At 41.6% G+C, this 22981-nt stretch overlaps 1 protein-coding gene across 2 annotated transcripts in view; it reads right to left on the minus strand.

The window, feature by feature from the left end:
• Nucleotides 1-22981, minus strand: part of ktn1 (kinectin 1) — a 73005-nt gene that overhangs the window by 13650 nt on the left and 36374 nt on the right. Inside the window, exons 19-28 of one of the 2 annotated variants that reach the window (XM_063183420.1) lie at nt 22078-22115; nt 21385-21475; nt 19693-19761; nt 19165-19202; nt 18735-18825; nt 16951-17069; nt 8710-8857; nt 8181-8218; nt 7075-7165; nt 1903-1995 (exon numbers count right to left, since the gene is read on the minus strand). In XM_063183420.1, coding sequence (XP_063039490.1) covers nt 1903-1995; nt 7075-7165; nt 8181-8218; nt 8710-8857; nt 16951-17069; nt 18735-18825; nt 19165-19202; nt 19693-19761; nt 21385-21475; nt 22078-22115 — 816 coding nt within the window. The remainder of the gene's footprint in view (nt 1-1902; nt 1996-7074; nt 7166-8180; nt 8219-8709; nt 8858-16950; nt 17070-18734; nt 18826-19164; nt 19203-19692; nt 19762-21384; nt 21476-22077; nt 22116-22981) is intronic. The other variant, XM_063183421.1, reaches the window with a different exon arrangement.

Below are 22981 nucleotides of genomic sequence, written 5' to 3' on the forward strand. Positions count from 1 at the left end.
ACTGGTTGGAACATCCCTTTTGCTTATTTCTTGTAAGACACTTGTAAAGGCATCAAGATAAAACCGGAGTCTGACTGTAACAATCTTGTTTCAGAGTCTTCACACAACACTCTTAAAGTGATACTGTCCCATTTTTGGAAATAAGCTCATATTACACATGCCCTTGAGTTAAACAATTGAGTTTTACCTTTCTCCTGTACTTTCAACCTTTCTCTGAGTACGGCAGTGCAAATTTTACCTTCTAGCTAGCAGTTAACATTGAGGCCTATGAGACCAGTTAGCCACCAGCTGGTCTCATAGGACTCAATGTTAACTGCTAGCATGGAGGTAAAATTTGCACTGCCATACTCGGAGAACAGTTGAAAGTACAGGAGAAAGGTAAAACTCAATTACTTGACTCAAGGGGATGTGTAATATGAGCTTATTTCCAAAAATGGGACAGTATCACTTTAATTGGAGAATATGGAATAACGGATCATCATCAGTTACAGTTGAACTGTTCCAGACAGGGCCTAGAGTTCTTTTTTTCAAATTCAAAAAGGTAGGCCAACTCACACAGCCTAAACATACCAAATCAATTAGAGAGATTAACTTGATGTGATGTCATGACTTCTAGTATCTTTTAGTGACCAGTATTAGTAATATTAGTTTGTGTTATTATTAAACACAGCAATCTCCTTGTTGCTACGTGACATTGTATACTACAGCATACACAGAACACGAAATCATCATCAGAATCAGGTGCCCAAGAAACAAAACAAAAAACATTTTAAATAAATAAAATCATCCGTGACAAGACATTTGATGGAAGTCTACCGATCTACTGTGTCATTCTCTCTTAGTTGATCGAAGGTGTGGATGATTGGCTAATATACGGTACGGTACCGTACGGTATGGCACGGTAAGCTACTGTGATGGAGCAAGAGAGAAGAGAGAGAGGGTACGACAGGAAGATACAGTACAGGTAGCTAGCAGAGTTGTATAAAGCAGAAGTAGAAGTACCCTTGGGTCAAAGACATTCAAAATGGCATCGTCATTCAGTGTAACTGATGCCTTCTGCTGACTGTAACTGTAAAAAACATGACTCTTTTTTTAATTTATTTATTGTTACAGGGAATTCATGGAATCCTCGGCTGTCATCTATTCACTTGAAACAATTTAAAAATCATGTTTTTTTTTGCAGTTACAGTCGGCGGAAGGTGTCCTTAACACTGAATGACAAAGACGTCTTTGACCCCCATACAGATTAAATTACAACACTAGTAATATGATATTACAATGCTGAAACCATGTAGGCAGCCATGACCTAATGGTTTGCAAGGTGGGCTTAAATTCAGAGGGTTGCAGGTTTGAATCTCACCCTCCCACTCCCTATCGCACTCCATGGCTGAGGTGCCCTTTGAGCAAGGCACCTAACACCATGAAGCTCCAGGAACTGTAGCCAACACCCTGTAAATAACTAAGTCGCTTTGGATAAAAGCGTCAGGTAAGTATAATGTCATGTAATAGAATATTTTTGTAGAGGAAGATACCGCACACTCTTGTCCATCGTGCTGCAATTTATTAACAAAACAACGTTTCGGCCCGTATGGCCTTTCTCAAGTCAAAAAAAACCTTGAGAAAGGCCAGACGGGCCGAAACGTTGTTTTGTTAATAAATTGCAGCACGATGGACAAGAGTGTGCGGTATCTTCTTCTACAAAATTGATCTTGCACCCGCTACCTGCTCCTCGAAACCTCTGGTGTGCGTTGGTTTCCTCCTTCAAATGTAATAGAATATAACATCATACCACTCGTGTTGTAATTACATATGTAAGAGTTCCTCTCCTTCTACTTTATACAACTCTGGTAGGTAGGTAGGTAGGTAGGTAGGTGGGCGTGAAGACGCCGTAAGGGGTCGAACCTGAGGCGGTCTCCTGAGGCTCAACCTCTCCTGCAGCATGGCTTCGGTGGCTGACAACGCCTCCATGGCGCTCCAGTTTTTCTGACGGAGCTCCTGGGCAAGTTTCAAAGAGACACCATATTCATGTTTCATGTCTCCTGGGCATTTGCAAAGAGACACCATATTCATTCTCATGTTCATGTTCAGTTTCACGTTCAGCTGTTCAGTTTCAGCGCCCACTGCTGTTGGCTAGCTAGCTTTCACTTTGCTAATGTACTAAAGTGCAGTAGTTGTGGGTTTGACTCTTTGCAAAGAGACACCATATGCATGATCAGCGTTAAGTTTTGGATCTCCTGGGCAGTTTGAAAGAGACCGTTTTTGAATGTGCACACCCTACCCAAAACTACTCTTTTTTTGCAGACAGTTGAAGTCTGAGTGTCAGACAGTTGAAGGAGTCTGCACACTGTGCGAGTCCCCTAGGTGTCCCGACCCCATTTTGGGAACCACTGCTGTAAACCAACAACCAACACAGGAGTCATTTGGTCATCGTTCACATTCATGCACAATTTTGCCACCTGTTCGCACGTACTACGCACAGTGATTCAGACACCGTACTTGCACCTGTGGTGACGTTTTGTTTCCAGTTGTCATAAGAGATGGGGGATCAAATTTGCAAATTCAAAAAGTGTAATGGCATGAGTCAATCTAACACTTTTCTACTCATGGCTTGAAAAGTTGAGTCAATGAGGGACATGTTTGCTATTTTTTTTATTACTATTAATAATATAATGACAATCTAATAGGTATATTCATCACTATTGATGTATTATAATTATTAGCTATGGTAGTTGTAGCACGCATAGTAGTAATATTAGTAGTAGGAGTAGTAGTAGTAGTAGCAGTAGTGGTAGTAGCAGTTGTAGTACATTAGTAGTAGTAATAGCAGTAGTAGTAGAATCACTAGTAGTCATGGTAGTAGAGTGGGGGGCAGCCGTGGCCTAGTGGTTAAAGGTGGGGTTGCAGGTTAACCATTTTAAGAAAATGTACTATTATGACATCACGTTGGGGGTTGGAGTCTATGTAGAACCTTAGAATCCTAGGGGAGTTCCCCCAACGTGATGTCATACTTAAGGAAATGGACTTCACATAAGAGCGTTCAAATCCCACCCTTACCTCTCTCCCTACACCTCCATCCATGGCTGAGCCTTACCTCTCCCTACACCTCAATCCATGGCTGAGGTGCCATTGAGCAAGGCACCTAACACCACATTGCTCCAGGGACTGTACCCAATACCATGTACTTCATGTAATGTCATGTACAGTAATGCACGTAAAAAATAACTGCAAGTCCCATAGGACAAAAAGCGTCAACTAAGTGTAGTGTAATGTAATGTAATGCAATAGCAGCAGCAGCAGCAGCATTCTTTCTTGCCTTTTTCATGCAGCGATGTAACCCCCTAACCTGGGACACTTTTGTTGAACAAACCAAATTTGACAGTTTGAAGACCAATTTGACAACTGAAACACAGGGAAAAGCAGTTGCATTGTTGACAGTGACAAATTGATGTCCAGGCTTCCACAATTGGCAAGGGACCCAAAAAGCCACTTATCTAAAAACTAGTAGTGAAACCCAATTTTCACAAAATTGTAATTCAATCACTCTAGCAGAAATGATATGAAACCCACAGCATTTACTGATGAGGTGAAAAGGCTTCCATGTTTATCAGTTCAGTACCAGATAAAGCCAAGCGAAACTTTAATTGAGATACATATGAAGGGTTTATTTGCAAAACGGTGTATCTCCATTTTGTAGAAAGTTGGGAAATTGACATTTTGTATTGGGCATTCCATTGCAAAAATGCATTTTATATAGGTTTAAAAAGTATGTTCCCAAAATATTTGAAAGGCAAGAATTCACACAAAGGTGATAGAACCTCTGAACAGCCATTTCCAATAATAAAATGCAAAAGTAAAAAATGGTGGATACACCGTTTTGCAACAAAACCGTTCATATACAAACCTTTCCGTTCTACTGTTCCCCACTTAATTTAACGAGCCATGTTAGGGATTTCCCCAAACATGCTTTTAGGCATCCATACATTCTACACATGCAGCCTTCCACATGCACACGGTCATACATCTACACATCTTCACAGCCAGTATCATTTGAAACTAGAAATACACTCAGAGAGTGCAGACCTCCACCAAGGAAGCTGTTTGATGGAGCATTTTACACACTATTTTTTCCCCCGTCTTTCTGCCTTCTTTTCGCAGGGTTAGAAACTGGAATGTCATAATTCGCCCTATCCCGCCCGCAATGGTCAAAAAGTCTTTACAAAATTCCTGGATCCTAATCGTGATCCTGATCACCACCAAAATTGAATCACTTCTTCCTTTTGTCATTTCCACAAAATTTCATCCAAATCCGTTCATGACTTTTTGAGTTATCCTGCTGACAGACAGACAGACAGACAAACAAACAAACAAACACACAGACAGACAGACAGACGGCAGAGGTAACAACTGGTGGGAATACCTATCCTGTAAGGCCTATGGAATCTCAAATTCCCAGTGGGCCAAAATCAAAATATGGGACAAACAAAACAAAAATCTGTGCATGCATGTACTTAATACTCAAAGGCCAATTTCACAAACACTCAAATGAGCATGGGGATATTCTTCTGTACATTATGTTTGAGTGGGATATGGTCTGGGGGCCCATTTGTGTTTAAGTCATGTTAAGGTTACTAGTTGTGTATTAATAGTGTGTGCGGGCCAGCTGTAATATCCATTTGAAATGATCTGACGGGCCAAATTATATGACTGGGTCAAAGATGTCTTTGTCATTCAGTGTTACGGACACCTTCCGCCGACTGTAACTGCAAAAAAACATGATTTTAAAATTCTTTCAAGTTAATGGATGACAGCCGAGGCTTTCATGAATTCCCTGTAACAATAAATACATATTTTTTACAGTTACAGTCAGCAGAAGGCCTCCGTTACACTGAATGACAATGCCATTTTGCACGTCTTTGACCTGACTCCAAGGGTCGAATTTGGCCCCTGGGCCTGAGCTTGACATCCCTGGTCTGTCTCATCTTTTCGTAGAAGAATTTCATGAGGAGTATTTCAGGCTGTAAGGTTGGAGCAGGTTCACACGCTAAACAAGACACAAAGGTCAAGCACAAGGAGTTTTTTTTATTTTAGGGCGTATTCACACCTACCACGTTTGGTCCGGACCAAAGGACCAAACGGACCAGATTTTCGTTGGTTCGGACCTTTTGGGATAGTCTGAATACAAACCAGCGAATCCTGGTCCGGACCAAACAAGCGGACCGAGACCGAGCTGAAAGGTCGGACTCGGTCCGGATCAAACTACCCTGGTGCGGACCTTTTGGAGGTGTGAAAGCAGACCGGACCTAATCCCAGACTTTTTGCTTTTTTGTACCTCGGGAGCTTCCGTCGTTTTTCGAGATTCATGGGAAACAGAGTGTAAACAAAGCGACTCAAAAACTTGTCATGTCCATGTCTTTGGTGTAAATTCGACAGAGTGGTTTGTTTGCAACAATATTAATATTAATAAAATAATAGCCTAAACTATCGCAATCGTGGGCGTAGGCTACATTATTGTAGGCTACGGTCATTCATATTTTCAGTCTTGTCAGTGGAGCACAGGAAAGGAAAAAGAGACTGTGTTAATTTACCTATCACAGCATTTTAAATGTTGATTGGGGCAAATCCGAAAAGCATCTACTGAAGAAACGGAAGAAAACACTGTAGTCCGCACAGTATGGATTCTGATAATGATAGCAATAATTACGACGTTGGCACTTATCCCCCTGGCTTGCTAGCTGTGCGTTGGATGGATGTAGGCTAGTGGAATAGCCTACTTGAGTTGTGATGAAGACAACGAAGGTAATTCATTAATTTACCCGCTGTGGTGGCATGTTGGCAAGTTTGTATGATCCAAACGCTATGCCCGTGCTCATCATGTTACTTTTTTCTTGATGGAGTGCGTGAAATATTGCTGCAAATGGTAGCCACTATTCCAATACAAACGTATCCAAATGGCAGTCTAGCGCACTGTTTATTTTCGAGAAGAAAGCATGGCGTGGTGCTTGGAATAAGCTCGCCAATGTTTCACATTGAGCCTGTTTTGCGTCGTTCCCAGACATCCCAAATGTAAAACACTGATTGCAGGGAGGTGGTTATCCTAATATTGATGACTAAACCAGCCAGCACGCTCTTTGTCAAGCAATGGGTGAAAACTCGCACTTGAACAATCTGGCTTTGAACAGCCAAGTGAGACTCTCTCTCTCTCTCTCTTGCCTGTCTGCGTAATGTAACCGAGGCCATTCCATGTACGACGCAATCGTTATCTCGCCCGCACGCTATATAAGTGACAGTATAAAAAAAGAAAGAAAGAAAGAAACGGGGATAACATGTAGGCTATCCCAACTCGCGGCACCAGGGAGCAATTATCAATTGGCTATCAGGATCATGTCATGAACTTCAGATAGTCTGCGCTATATTTCGTGTGAGCGCCATGCATGCCGTGAAAGTTTATTTTACATGCCGCTGAGCTCTTTGGATACTTGTAGGCCTATTTGGACATAGCCTTAACTTGTTGCGCGTGTCGTTTCTGACCAATAGCTGAACGACCTCAGGGCGCGTGGCTTTGTTGTCGATTTTGGTCCGCTTACTGAATGTACACAGTCTGAAAGCCAACCGCACCAAATTTTTAAAATTAGGTTCGCACCAAACAAAGTGAACTATCGGACTTTCCTGGTCTGAATACGCCCTTAGTCAGAGCAGGGTAGAGCAGACGTTTCAGGCTGTTGCCATCATCAGGGCGAGCACAGAGAGCACTGATGACGGCAACAGCCTGAAACGTCTGCTCTACCCTGCTCTGATTAAAAAAACTCCTTGTGCTTGACCTTTGTGTCTTGTTTAGTGTGCGAACCTGCTCCAACCTTACACCTTACTTCTTTTGGGTCCACGCACCTAGTTATTTTTCTTAACATCTAGAGCGCAACAATACCTTTACCTCCTGAGTATTTCAGGCTGAAAATACACAATACACAGCCAAAAACAAAAGATGGCTTTTAGGATAGCTCATGCATGTGTGCAAGATGATGGCATAGGACATTTTGAAAGATGCAAAAAAGCAGCATAATTAAAAAATCGTCTTACGTCATTCTTCTTTTTGTGGAGTTCCACAGCGTCCCTCAGGTCCACGAGCTCGGCCTGCAGGTCTGATATCTGCCGGCCCTTCTCCGTCAAACTACAGGACAGACACACGGAGACATTTTAGGGGAAATACATTTGAATGAAAATCAATTTAATTCAAATTGACGATGTTAAACAACCTTTTAATCACCAAATCAGGTACAGTAAGAGTCATCACACTTTCATACATAATTTGGCATATAAAGACAGGTGGCTGGTGATGTGTATTGTCAATTTTCTCTGCTGTTCCCATTGACATCGTACTATTACTACATTGCATAACATTTAGCCGATGCTTTTATCAGATAAGTAAAGGGTATTGGTTACAGTCCCTGGAGCAGGGTGGGGTTAGGTGCCTTGCTTAAGAGCACCTCAGACATGCAGTGAGATACAGAGTGGGATATGAACCTACAACCCTCTGATCAAAAGCCCAGCTCCATAACATTACTAAACACATAGCGGCGACAAGATTAAGCGACACAGAATCGCTGGACTGTGCAGTAAGAGCAATACGAGCGATATAAGTGACAGAGCATGTCCATCAAAAGCAGAATGCAAGCATTCCGACATTCCCATTGGCTGTGTCAGCTGTCGCCGAACCGCATCATAGCTCATTTGCATAATATTCGCTGAAGTTTAACTACAAACTGTCGATCAAATCGCCTCTAGTCGCACAAGTCACTTTTGTCTCTTCTGTCGCCAGCGACTCAATACCAAGTCGATTACGTCAATTACGAGTCGCTCAAGTCGCGTCTGGTCTATTCATGCCATTAGTCCATAGCTGATATGATGTGGTAGTTTAGGCAAAGAGAGTAGAGAGAGAGAGGTTCCATTGGCCCATTGTTTCCGGGTTCTATTATCGCAAGGGAAACCCCCCTTTAGGCAGACCTAGGCAGACCTGAGGACTGTTCTAGTCAATGCTAGGAGCATTATGACACGGCCCTTTAGGCAGACCGGAACCTGGTCATGTTAGGTGCCCATAGAAACCTATTATGTTGGCATATCTCTATACTTAAAGAATCTCTGGTTTAGGGGTGACAATGAAAAGAGCTCAGTAGAGGAATACTCACGCGCTGAGCAGCTCCTGACTCGTGTCTGCTTGAGTTTGCTGTGAGGAAGAGAAGCATTCATATTACCTCACAAAAACACAACTAACATTCATATTACCTCACAAAAACACAACTAACATTCATTATTACCTCACAAAAAACACAACTAGCATTCATTATTACCTCACAAAAACACAACTAGCATTAATATTACCTCACAAAAACACAACCAACATTCATTATTACCTCACAAAAAACACAACTAACATTCATTATTACCTCACAAAAACACAACTAACATTCATATTACCTCACAAAAACACAACTAACATTCATATTACCTCACAAAAACACAACTAACATTCATATTACCTCACAAAAACACAACTAACATTCATATTACCTCACAAAAACAACTCAACATGCATAACTCTCTGAAAAAGACAGAGGCGTGGACGCCACCTTTACCTAAACCCACCATACATATTGCTATGAATGTCAGTAATCCACAATAAAATTCCGCCGTCATGTTTCTGTTTAGAGGCCTCACCTGTTGCTGCGTCTCCTGCACTTGTCTAGCGCTCTCGTCCAGCTGTTTCCTCGTCTCCTGCACCTCTTTGGCCTTCTCCTCCACCTGCTGTGTCTTCTCCTCCACCTCTTTCTGAAGAGCCTGGAGCTCCACATCTTTAGAAGACAGTCTGGAAAATATGGAAAGTACTTCATAATTAAGAAAGTTAATTCAATATGTGTTGGCTGTCGATGGGGAAAGGTACTTGCTAAATCTTTAGCTACATCTGGCTAAATCTGTTTAGTAAACGTATGAATGCAAATGCAAATGTCAACAGCTTGTATGACATATGAATGCGAGTGTGAATTTCAACATCTTGGATGACATATGAATGTATGTGACTGTTAACATCTTAACATGTAAAGGTGGGGTTGCAGGAATGACATCACTTTGGGGGAACTCCCCCAGGATTCTAAGGTTCTACATAGACTCCTATGAGCCTCCGGAACCCCCAACGTGATGTCATAATGGTACATTTTCTTAAAGTGGTTAACCTGCAACCCCACCTTTAACATATGTATGTGACAGAGACGTGCGGTCAGGGTAGGCAGGGTAGGCAGTGCCTACCCTGGGATAAATGTCTTAAAAATAAAAACTAACACGTGTTTTAAAAAAATATTCTTCAGAGTTCACATACACAACAATAACATTGATTCAGCATAAATTATGAGCTGTTTAAAGTACAGTATACGCAGGACAACGATCAAAAACCTAAGTAATCGCACGAAGCAAAGCGCTCAGGCTTGGGCAGGTTGCCGTGGCAACGCGCAGTCCCGGCTGGTAGCAGAGACAGGCTGCTGGTAGCCTGTCAAAGCAGAGCTTTCGAATGCCAGCCAGGCAGCCCGGTAAGGCTCGATTTTCCTCTGCCTACCCTGCCTGCAGTGCTGTCAATGTAGAAGTTTGCGCATGCGTATTAAGTTGTCACATAGCTTGTCAATGGGACTAAAAGCAGAGCCTTTAGACTGTGGCGGGAGTATGTGAGCCAATCACAGCTGCCAACATGAAAAATTGTTACAATTCAGGAAGCCTTCCTGCTATAAGTATGATAGCAACAACAGCTAGCAAGGTACGGCTTGTTCAAACTCTAGCCGTACAGAAAACATGGCAGTCTTTGGCGTTTTGCCTTTATTACAAAAAAAAAAAAAAATCAGAGAAGGAGCAAGAAAGATGGTTCAGATGACAGGAAAAAGCTGAGCCGTTTGCAATCGCTGCATTGTGGAAATATTCAACATCAGATGGGTAGCAGCTTCAAGTAGTTTGAACACACTGGGACAAAATATCTTCATCATGTCAACCACCCCGGGCTTTTAATGGAACTAACTTGCATGGAAAACATACTCGTGATTCTGCTTTAAGGTAAGATTCATCTAATTATTAAGCTGTGGGTAGCCAAATTTTAACATGAACATGCTCAAGTTTGTCGTGGTGCCTTTTGTTGATGGGCCAGGGAGGTGTTGACATTGAAGATTGGTTGTGCTGTGGACACGAATAGACTGTGTGTGTGTTATTATGGACGCGAGATTGTTTTTTGAGTGTACGACATGACTTCATTTTCCTAATTTATTATGATGATGACTTAATAGCCTACGCGATGCGTGAGGTGTGTGGAGCCTGTTAGCAAGTTGACGTGCAGCTGTGTTCTTTTGAAGTGCGCGGTGTACGAGATCAACGTTGGGCTCGCTCGAGTGACTGGGATGGGTGCTCACCTCACTCAGAAATTGACTTGATTTGAAACACCGTGCACAACCGTTGCTGAAGTGTTTGAGAATACATCACGCACAAGAAGTAGTCTAGTCATTATAGGGGGTCCACGCGCACCCCCCGTAATTGTTGTTGACACCCATTTTTTTAGACTCCTTAATATGTCTAGTTAACAATAAAAGATGTTAACATTGCTGCAAAATGTCCCATGACTGTTTTTCAGAGGTCATCTTGGAAACTGTGCAATAGCGATTTGTTCAATTCTGACATTTGACTATTCACATAACTTTTGAACCAGACATGGTACAAAGACAAATTAGACCACTTTTCCACATAATTCCAGCATGGGGAATTGATTGGAAGGCTCATTGGGTTCATAAAAACATGTTTAGACTACTTTGTAGGACAAAAATGACTAAAATTGATCAAATATTCTATAGATTCGGACATTAACTAATGTCTAAGTTTTCAAAAATAGTGCAAAGATTACAGAAATTGCAAGCATTTATGACTAAATACATTCCTTGACTTCAGATGACTTCCATACATACTGTCATTAACATCAAATCATCCCTGCAACCTTTTAAGGCTATGCTATGCTCAGTCATGGTTGATGCAAAAAGCATAAAATATTAGCAATCTGATGCATTGAGATGCATTGATGACTTGACCCTCCAAGAACTTCTAGCAACAGACTTTTTCAGTGTTTTACAATAGTATCAGATGTACATAGAACATAATAAAAGTTTACCAAACTCTGACTTTTAAAAAAGGTCTCAATTTCAAGATGGCTGCCAACAGACCCCTTGCATGATCATGGCCCAAAAATGACCTTAAAATGACTCGGAACAGTGATATTTGATAAATGTTTTGACCATGTCATATTATAATTATTATATCTGCTTGATGGGTAAGTGATAAGTACAATTTCATATGAAAGAAGTTCACTACAACTGTGTGGTTTTGTAAAGTGATGATGGTAGAAAGCTAGAAACTCATACAAAAGACCAAATTTGTGTTTCAAACATGTGAAGACAAGACAGGACACACGTGGAATTGCATAACAGGACAGCATCTGATGTGCAGAGGCACAAAAAATAAGATAATGTGAAACTACTACAGTGACCACAAATAAATGCTAGACCAAAGTAAATGGTTAGCAACAGTAATAAAAGCAGTACATATGTTATGGCATAGAGAACAGAGTGTGTCTATTGTACATGGCCAATAATGCAAAGTATTCTGTGTCCCTCAGCACAGCCCAGAGCATGGAGGAGATGCCAGGAGATATGCCAGTACACCAGGGAATGTAGAGGAGACCATAGGATGGTTTAATATCTCCTGTGTGCCAAGTGGCACAGGAAGAGCACTGCCGGAGCTCTGCAAAATGAGCTTTACAGGCAACTAATGTAGGCCTACATGCTGCTGTTCAAATGGTCAGAAACAGACTTCATGATGAGGGTATAAGGACCTGGTATCCACACTAAGGTGACCATCTCCGTGACAGGTAAAAGGAGGACATATTTTCGGATGGGGGGTGTGGGGGTCCTCCCCCAAGAAAAAGTGTGTTTCTTAGATGCAATTTCATGCATTTTAATGCATTTTTGCTTGGCTTAATGCGGTGCCGTACGCCGGACAAGGCACTGAAAAGACAGACTGTCCGTTCTTATGACGAATGTCTGCCACCCTAATCCACACATGGGGCCTATGCTTTCTGAGCAGCACCGTAGGGCATAGACCACGGAACGTATTTGAACAAGGGGGCGCCGCAAGGTGGGGTGACACATTTTTAGGACGGGAGGTTTGTGGGTCCTCCCCCAAGAACATTTCTTAGATGCAATTTCATGCATTTTAATGTCCACCATCATGCTGTATTTTACGTCGGACCACGCATGAAAAGACGGACGGTCCGTCCTACAGATGGACGTCTGGCCACCCCAGGCCACAATAGCAAGACGGGGTCACCAAAATTTTAAGTCGGACATGATGCATAGCCGGGGTTGTGTTTAAGTTTGATACTGTCCACGGGTTTTGACCTGGAATTTTTTTTGAAGGCCTTCATTCATTTATTTTCCAAAAAGTTACCCGGGCCCGGCCATTTCCGCGGTCCATGCCGTAGGGGGCAGTTTGCGTAAGAACAGAGAACATCAAAATGGCAAATTCACCATCGGCGTCTTGTGCTGTTCATAAATGATGTTGCAGGCAGCATAACAACATTCTCCATGTACTCTCCAGACTTTGTCATGTCTGTCACATGTCTTCAGTGTGAACCTGCTCTCATCTATGAAGAACACAGGGAACCAATGGTAAATGTGCCAGTCTTAATTCTCTCTGGTATATGCAAATCACTCCCTTTACCTAACACCATTCTCTCACAATGGCTCTCTGAGTTCACTGGATTATCTGGCACAGCACTCGTCTGGTTTCACTACATATAAAACCGGCAACAATATGTCACACTCAGTCCCTGGATTCATCCTTTATCCTAGATTCATCAATATCAACTCAGTCCCACATCAAAATAGTCACCAAATCTGCTTTCTACCATCTCACAAACATCTCCAGACTCACTCTCAAAACACACACACACACACACACACACACACACACACACACACACACACACACACACACACACACACACACACACACACACACACACACACACACACACACACACACACACACACACACACCATATAAAGCAACCGTGGTGGTGTTTTGAAAGTCACTATCAAGAATTGTTATTGTTTCTGACCATTTGAGCACTTGACATTAGTGGCCTATAAAGCTCAATCTGCAGGGCCCTGGTAGCGCTCTTCCTGTGGCACCTGGCACAAGGAAGGAGATAGTGATCCCACTGCTGGATTGTAAAACCATCCTATGGCCTACTCCATGTACCTTGGTGTACTGGCATCTCCTCCATGCTCTGGACATTGTGGTTAGGGACATAGCAAACCTTTTTGCCACAGCTCACATAGATGATTGGATGAGTGGCACTAGCTGAGCAAATGGTGGTGAAGCACTTGCCCAACCCAGGAAGCAGTGGCATTAGTGCGCTATTTCAGTGACGAAGGGTTGGTGTCCCAGTAGAGAGCCTCACTCATGCATCTCTCCAGGGATTTTGTGTAACTCACTCTCTCTCACACACAAAACCAGTGATTGGTGAAGGGTGTGAAGGGTGTTGGGCTTGCCCTGAGTATTGGGTGTGGAAGTTGACAGCAATCTCTTCAGTTTCGCTACCTGTCAGCAGGAGGTTGTTGTGTCTGTCAACCAGTCTTATCAACCGATGGTGAGGATATCCACTAGAGCTCTGTCATCTGCAAACTTTCAAAGAGGGTTGGTGCTAATAGGTTGTTTAGCACTGAGGACTGAGCACACCTTGGGCCCTGTGCTCAGTGTTATGGTAAATGAGGTTCTTGGCATTTGGTGCTTGGCTAAAGAAGTCTTGCTGAATGCTGGATTGTAGGCTAATCCATGACCAGCATCCTCATATGTCAGGGCATTCTCTCATATTAGTCTTTTTATAGAGATGGATTAGGGCTGGGAGAACTGGAGAAATTGCATCCTCTGTGGAAGACCTGGCTGAGCATACAATTCGATCAAGAAGAAGGTGGATGGGTGCATTTGTTGTTGGATGTGTGACAAGACTAGCCCTTCAGAGCATTTCATGATGCTTGGTATCAGAATAGAAATGATTTCTTTGGGACAACTTTGATGGTGGTAGCTTTGAAACATGATGGGATCATGCCTTGTTGGTAAAGAGATAGTTTAGCAAATCTGCTCAGTCTTTGCGCACACAACTTTGGCCATTGTCTGAACCAGCTGGTTTTCATAGGTTGATCGTGGCAGACACAAAGTTTGACACAGACACAGTCTTTCTCACAGATGTGCCTGGAGATAATGGTTTTATGAGCTTTGATTTTAAATCAAAGTGCATCCTGGGGGGTGTATACTAAGAAGCTGGTTTAGTAGTGAAACAGGTCAAGTTAACCTTGTGTTAAAGGCAAATAATTAAATAGAAGAACCTGGAGCCCTCATTTTCTTAACTAAATCATAGGTATTAGCAAATTTACCATTCCTTGTTGGTTAACTTAGTGGTTTATTACTTAATCATTTTCTCAGTATACCCCCCTGGCTTAATACTGTATATCAGCGGTTCCCAAACTTATGGCCGCGCACCCCCATTTGGGAAACCCTGCTGTAGATGTTGCATCGTTTAGTATCCTAGTTGTTGGACATGTTGTGTTACCATGGAAATTGGGATGGATTCTGGCAAATTGGAGGAAAATGAAGCAATGTGCTGGAGCTGGCTGGCATGTTGCATGTTTTAAAGCAATAATGGGTGAATTTGTTTGTGAGAAATTGTATGCACTGTGCTGCCAACAAGGAGTTAGGAAATATCAAATAAAAGTATTCTGATTCTAAATCTTCAGAATTGCTGAAGAGTGGGAATTTCACATTGTTGTTAACAGTATGCAGTAGAGCAATTGCTCAGAACATGAACTGATTAAGTCAGAAAACATGGAGTAAAACACCTATATTGCTTGGCTTCACATGATTCTGAGCCAACACATGCCAGCTCTATTTCACTAACTTCGATGTAATTTAATTCAATAAGTTTATTTTTATAATGATAATAGATTTTCTCAATGTCAAATGTATATTATAATATACTTACCCATCAAGTAAGGATGGTATTCAGAATATTACATATTATTACATTACAGTCAAAATGCATATCAAACATCACTATTTCCGGTCATTGTATGGTAATTTTCAGACAATGCTCATTTTGTGGGTCTGGTGGCGGCCATCTTGAAATTGAGGCCTTTCTTGTCACCAAAAACTGGGCAAACATTTATTATGTTCTAAGTACATCTGATACTATTGTAAACCACTGAAAAATCTGTTGTTAGATGTTTTGGGAGAGTCAATTCATCAATGCATCAGATTGCTAATATATTGTGCTTTTCGCATCAACCATGACTAAGCATAGCCTTAAAAGGTTGCAGGGATGTTTTGATGTTAATGACAGTATGTATGGTAGTCACCTGAAGTCAAGGTATGTATTTAGTCATAAATGCTTGCAATTTCTGTAATCTTTGCACTATTTTTGAAAACTTAGACATTAGTTAATGTCCAAATCTATAGAATATTTGATCAATTTTAGTCATTTTTGTCCTACAAAGTAATCTAAACATGTTTTTATGAACCCAATGACCCTTCCAATCAATTCCCCATGCTGGAATTATGTGGAAAAGTGGTCTAATTTGTCTTTGTACCATGTCTGGTTCAAAAGTTATGTGAATAGTCAAATGTCAGAATTGAACAAATCGCTATTGCACAGTTTCCAAGATGACCTCTGAAAAACAGTCATGGGACAATTTGCAGCAATGTTAACATCTTTTATTGTTAACTAGACATATTAAGGAGTCTAAAAAAATGGGTGTCAACAACAATTACGGGGGGTGCGCGTGGACCCCTCATAATGACTAGACTAAATGAGTCTCAGAAGTGTTTTCGTTGGTTTACTCGATGGAGGCCTACCAGTATTTAGTGTCTGAATGCACCGCTCATGTTTGTTGAGTTCGCAAGCAACCCGCCCCCTTGCCAACTTTCCTTCTTGTCTGAGTGTTTGATTAGCAGCACAAAATGCGTCAATGAAGCCGGAGCTGTTACCTAGGTTGGTTTATTGCTAAATGTAAATCGTTTCCCCTCACATGCTATGGTGTGATTCACTTTGGTGAACTAGACATTTTATCTTCTAAACAAAGTAGGCTACACTGCCACCCTGCATCCTCCATGTGAAACACCCTGGCATTTGCAACAGAATAAACAGAAGAGGAGCAAAGTCAACTGCTAAAGCCAAAAGTTAAAGCTTTACCCCCAAAATGCTGTGATGTTGTAGCTTTCTAAATTATTGTAAAATGTAGGCAGAGTGTACAGAGTAGGCTATGGGTCCTTGAGCTACCAATTTGGCAATTTGACAAAAAAAAGTCTAGCTGGCCTTTTCAACAAATTGAAATTATGCATTTTCACTTATTGTTTCAGATGTAAGGTCTACTGACAATGTCCATATGTCTAATAGTTTAGCCTATTTACTTATTTAGTTATTAGAGCTGTGGTGGCTAAGCACTGATGGCATTTTATCTTATAGCCTACTTTATATTTACAGTATTTAGAGAAACATAGGCCTACTAATTTGTTGCACATTAAAGACCTTATCAGCATACTAGGTGAATAGGCCTAGTTGCCGATCCAAGGTTGTGGCATAAGGCATGAAATGGGACTATTTGTTCAAAGTTTTTAGTCTTTTATAAAAGTTTCTAGCTGATAGTGACTCTCCAGATTTGGTTAAAATGCAGGAAATTGCATCTAAGAAATACATTTTTTTCTGGTGGAGGACCCCCAGACCCCACGCTAAAAAATACACAAAAAATATGTATTTTCTATATTTACTGCCTACCCTACCATACCCCTCACTGCACGTCACTGGTATGTGACATATGCATGACATACTGCGCCTGAAGCTCCAGGATCTGGGGCTGCAGGTCGGGCGTCGTCTCTTGCGGTTGCGATTCCCTCGTTTTCAGCTCCTCCATCTCAGTAGTCTGGGACGCTAGCTGGGCCTGTAAACCCTGCAAACAACCCACAGAGAATGAAGAATGATATTCGTTACATCCTGGCAAAAAGTGGGCAGCCAAGAATTGGGCAGCCAAAAAGTGGGCAGCCAACAATTGTCTTGGTTTTTGCCACTCAATACAGTAGCCGTGTCATGTGCAGTGTTACATTACATTACATTTAGGGATGCAAACGATTAATCGATTTATCGACTTTAATCGATCAATGCATTAATCGATTAAAAAACATTAATCGCAATTAATCGAAAATTCAACTGACAAGAGACCCAGGTGAATTGGGCATGTGAAGAGTGTGTGTGAAGAGGGGTGTGAATAGTGGGAATATTTAAATCACCTTTGTATTAAAGAATTGAAATAGAATTGATTAAAATGTGGTATTTTATCTCAATTTTTACTTACAATTTTTAAATTTAGTAGGTTTTTTTTTGAGAAACATTGAGATTTCGGGGAGAAAACTCCGCTTATCAATTAATCGTAAGTCAATCGATAAGACTATCAACTAATGATAATGAATTAATCGATAATTTGCATCCCTAATTACATTCCACTTAGCTGATGCTTTTTATCCAAAGCAACTTACAGGGTTCCCACCCCTTTTTCATGAACAAATTCAAGCACTTTTCAAGCACCTTCAAGCTCCAAAATTTCAGTTTTCCAGCACCTTTAAATAGTCGCCTACTAGATGTGTTTGCCCATGTCAGGATGATTGTCATGTGAAGCGCAGAGGGAGGGGGATAGGAGGGTGTGTGGGTCCTCCCTCAGATTCTTTATGTACCGTAACAATTTATTTTTATTATTTGGTTTATTGAGTTTGACTTGACACACATTTCAAGCATTTTCAAGCACTTCACCAAAAATTCAAGCTTTTTTCACAACCTTGAAAACACCTAATTGAAATTCAAGCATTTTCAAGGAATTCAAGCACCAGAGGGAACCCTGAACTTACAGTTATTACAGGGTATTGGTTATAGTCCCTTCAGCAATGTGGGGTTAGGTGCCTTGTTCAAGGGCACCTCAGCCATAGAGTGAGATAGGGAGTGGAAGGGTGGGATTCGAACCTTCAACCTTCTGATCTAAAGCCCATCTCCCTAACGGTTACACCACGGCTTCCCAGCCAACTTGGCCAGCTTTCACCTTTCACCAGTATTGATCATTACACACTATAATTTGTCATATGACTAAATATGCTTAAATAGTTTGTAGCTCGTTGCTAATTAACAGGATGACATTAAAGGGACACTGTGCAGGAAATGGTCAAAAAAGGTACTGCAACTATGCTGCTCATTGAAACTGGGCTGCCTATTGGCAAATTTGATCTTTACATGAAAGTTTACTAAGTAATAAACAAATATTTTCTAGTATGGTCCAAGTACAGTCATTTTTGCAGCTAAAAATGGCTGAAATTCAAAATGGCGGACCATGAGAAGATCCCCCTTTTCATGTATGAAGTGTTTTTTTTTCCAGTCATAATGAATACTTACATTTTTCATGTATACTTACCACCACCATCAAATTCTAACATTAGTGAATGGGTGGTAGCATGGATTCTGGAAATAAACAACTAAAAATCTCACACAGTGTCCCTTTAAATAGCTTGTAGCTCGTTGCTAGTTAACAGGATGACATTAATGAATTGATACCAAATTGGCGTGCAGTACTGACCTCGATGGTCTTGTCCTTCTCCGCTCCGCTGTCCATCGCGCTCTGCAGACTCTCCTCAACTGACTTCATCTCCAAGTCCTTCACCTGCATCCTTAGGGCAAAAACAGACACACACACACACACACACACACACACACACACACACACACACACACACACACGCACACGCACACGCGCACACACGCACACACGCACACACGTGAACGCACACACACACACGTGAACGCACGCACACACACACACACGCACGCACGTACACACACAAACACACACACGCGTTTTTTAGCATGATGATGATGATTATCAATATCAAATGATTATCAATATAATAACAACAACAATATAACCAACATCAATAATATATATTATCAAATATTACTAGATTAAAAGAAGTAGCAGTAGTGCAAGTAATAGCAGTATGTGGTCTTACTGTCTCTGAAGGTCCTCCACAACCGACTCTGATGATGCCTACGACAAAAAGATAATTAAGACGAATTATTAAAGCACTCAAAAGTATACCATTGAGAATCCTTGTATTAACGTTTATTTTTTAAACAGAATTTAGTGATGATGTCACATTGGGGACTCTCCCTCACCAGAGCCTATAGAATCTTGGGTCTCCAGTGCCCAACGTGATGTCATGCACTGCTTTATGGGGAAAGGATAACTGCCGCTTTTGTCATATAATATTATGCCAACCAAATCAAATATGATGGATAATAGTTTAAAATGTGTACTACGAACAGGAAAGTGGTGAAAATTGATTTAAATCTTAAAGGTGGGGTTGCAGGTATGACATCACGTTGGGGGAACTCCCCGAGGATTCTAAGGTTCTACATAGACTCCTATGAGCCTGCGGAACCCCCAACGTGATGTCATAATAGTACATGTTCTTAAAATGGTTAACCTGCAACCTCACCTTTAACCTTCAAAGCCAGAGACTTGATGGAGATGTTACCTGTTGTGTAGTCTGCTGTTGTAAGGCCTCTACTCGCCACTTCAGACTCTCATTCTCCTCCCGGATCGCCTGCAACAAGAACGACACACAGTCAGAGGAGTATCCATGACAACAAGAACCACACAGTCACAGGTGCATCCATGGCAACAAGAACGACACAGTCACAGGTGCATCCATGACAACAAGAACCACACTGTCACAGGTGCATCCATGACAGTCACAGGTGCATCCATGACAACAAGAACGACACAGTCACAAGAGTATCCATGACAACAAGAACGACACAGTCACAGGTGCATCCATGACAACAAGAACGGCACACAGTCACAGGTGCATCCATGGCAACAAGAACGGCACACAGTCACAGGTGCATCCATGACAACAAGGACGACACAGTCACAGGTGCATCCATGGCAACAAGAACGACACAGTCACAGGTGCATCCATGACAACAAGAACCACACAGTCACAGGTGCATCCATGACAACAAGAACCACACAGTCACAGGTGCATCCATGACTCCTGGGGCCTATACTAAAAAGCTAAAAAGTTAAGGTTAAGTTAAAGGGAGACTGTGCAGGAAATGGTCAAAAAAGGTACTGCAACTATGCTGCTCATTGAAACTGGGCTGCCTATTGTCAAATTTGATCCTTATATGAAAGTTTACTAAGTAATAAACAAATATGTTCTAGTATGGTCCAAGTAGTCATTTTTGCTGCTAAAAATGGCTATTTCTGGAAATTCAAAATGGCGGACCATGGAAAAAAATTCCCCTTTTCATGTAAGGAAAGTTAATTTTTTTCAGTCAAAATGAATACTTAAAATGTTATGGTGGTGGTAAGTATTCATGAAAAATGTAACATTAGTGAATGGGCAGCATGAATTCTGGAAATAAACAACTGAAAATCTCACACAGTGTCCCTTTAAGTCATCTAATACTTTTCCTAAGAAAACGAGGACTCCAGGCTCTTCTATTAGATGATTTACCTCTAACCTTAACCTTAACTTATCCTGAACCAACTTTGTAGTATAGGCTCCTGGTGCCTTCACTAAAAAGCTGGTTGAGGAGTAAACCAGGTTATGTTGAGAGGCAATAGAAGAAGAGCCTAAAATGAGGACTCCAGGCTCTTCCATTACATGATATACCTGAATACAATATGTCAATATGTCTCACTGTACGAGTATACGAAACAAAAACGGCCAAAGCTACCGGTCCGAGTAGCCAAGGTCATCGAAGAAGTTTCGCCACCGAACTTGAGCACACTCCTTTGCATTGGGTACGCAGGGTTTGGTAGTATGCAGGTCGCTATTTTTTTTTCCTTATACAAGGACGCCACAGATGGCCAAACTCGGCTTCTCATTGGTCAACCTTCACAACTTCCTGTGACAGGTTAGGGTTTAGGCATGGTTTTGGTCTGGGCACAATTTCGCAACAAATTTGCCAATACCTTACTTTTGCCAAGAACGGCGAAATAAGCAAAGAATCAGAAATATTGCTTTCCTGACAGGTTAAGTTTAGGGAAGGTTTAGGTTTAGGCACATATCAAAAGTGTGGCGAGTGTCGGCGTGCTTTCGGCTTTAAGACTCCCCCATCGCACGTGTTGCAGTCTTGCCGCTCTGGAAGTTCAACCAATCAGAGGCCACCTGTGGCGTCCTTGTACTAGGAAAAAAAATATGGCATCCAGGTCTTACCTTCAGCTCCTCCTCCTTGTTGGCCATCTCAATGAGTCCAGACTCCAAGACGGACTCCACCGTCTTGATTTTGGAATCTTTTTCCTGGAGACTGTAACAAAAGTACATAGTGTTAGAACATTAACAAAAGTATATAGTGATAGAACATTAAAATCACGTGTGCTGTTAGAGAAACTACACTAATCACAATCACACACTGAGTGCGTTCCAATATGCAACCTTACCTCCTCCACTTGAGCTTGTGTCCTCGTACCAGGAAGTAATACTGTATGTCATGATGGCATCACGGACAACAGCATTATATTTCAATATCTTGCTAAAGCTCAATTGTAATGTCTTTTTCTCATTTGCAATTGGGATGGTGAATGAAAAACCGTTCCTCGAAAGTTGTTGTGGCTAGGCTGACAGCTGGGAAACTTTATCGCTTTCTCCATGGAGGAGGGGTCAGAAGGTGGGGCGAGGAGACAAGCACAAGTAGAGGAGGCAAGGTCGCATATTGTAACGCACTCACTAGCTCATTTGGGAAACAAACACACAGGTATGATGTTTACATACAGTATGCAATGAGAAAGTTGGGGCACTGCAGGCTTCAGTTTAGAATTTAGATCATAATGGGGATACTAATGACAGTGCCAAGTCTCTCTCTCTCTCTCTCTCTCTCTCAGAATGATGTCACTGACGATTTCGACTCACCTCAGCTGGAGCTGTTCAACTGCCAACTGGGACGTGGCCTGCAGACGAGGAGACAAAATACATAGTAAACAACACAATACACATCATAAGTAAAATACATAGTACACAACACAACCATAACTAAAATATATAGTAAACAACACAACACCATCATATCATAACTAAAATTCACACAGTAAATAACACACAATTTCGTTATCATATCGTAACTAAAATATGAAGCGCTTCATTGCAAAATGACTGAAACATTTTTTTGCCTTCTGCATTTGGAAATGACTGTTCAGACGTCCTTTCATCCATGTGTGAATTCTTGCTATTCAAACATCTTGAAAACGTACTTTTAAAATCTTTATCACATCATTTTGCTCTGCAATGCAATGGCCAATACAAAAATGTCAATTTCCCAAAATGTTCCAAAATAAATACAAGTCGTTTTGCAACAAAGTTCTTCATATACAATATACCGTACAATCAGAGATTCTTTAAGTATAGAGATATGCCAATGTAATAGGTTGCTATGGGCACCTAACATGACCAGGTTCCGGTCTGCCTAAAGGGGTGTGTCATAATGCTCCTAGCATTGAATAGAACAGTCCTTAGGTCTGCCTAGGTCTGCCTAAAGGGGGATCCCCCCCCCCAATAATAGAACCCGGAAACAATGGGCCATAGGAACCTCTCTCTCTCTACTCTCTCTGGTACAATACTGAGTCCATACCATATCCCAGCTAAAATATACAGTACACATGCATAACGCACTCCATATTAGCCTGGTAAACCAGCGACACCCGCTGGGCGCCGAAATTTTTCAGCTGCGAGTGGGTCTGGCCTCGTTTTGACCACTGTGCCCCAAGTATGGCAAAACCAATTACAACGCAGAGATTTGTTTTGAATCAAAGCGGGCGGG

Source organism: Engraulis encrasicolus, chromosome 19 (genome assembly GCF_034702125.1).
Source record: "Engraulis encrasicolus isolate BLACKSEA-1 chromosome 19, IST_EnEncr_1.0, whole genome shotgun sequence".
NCBI lineage: Eukaryota > Metazoa > Chordata > Actinopteri > Clupeiformes > Engraulidae > Engraulis > Engraulis encrasicolus.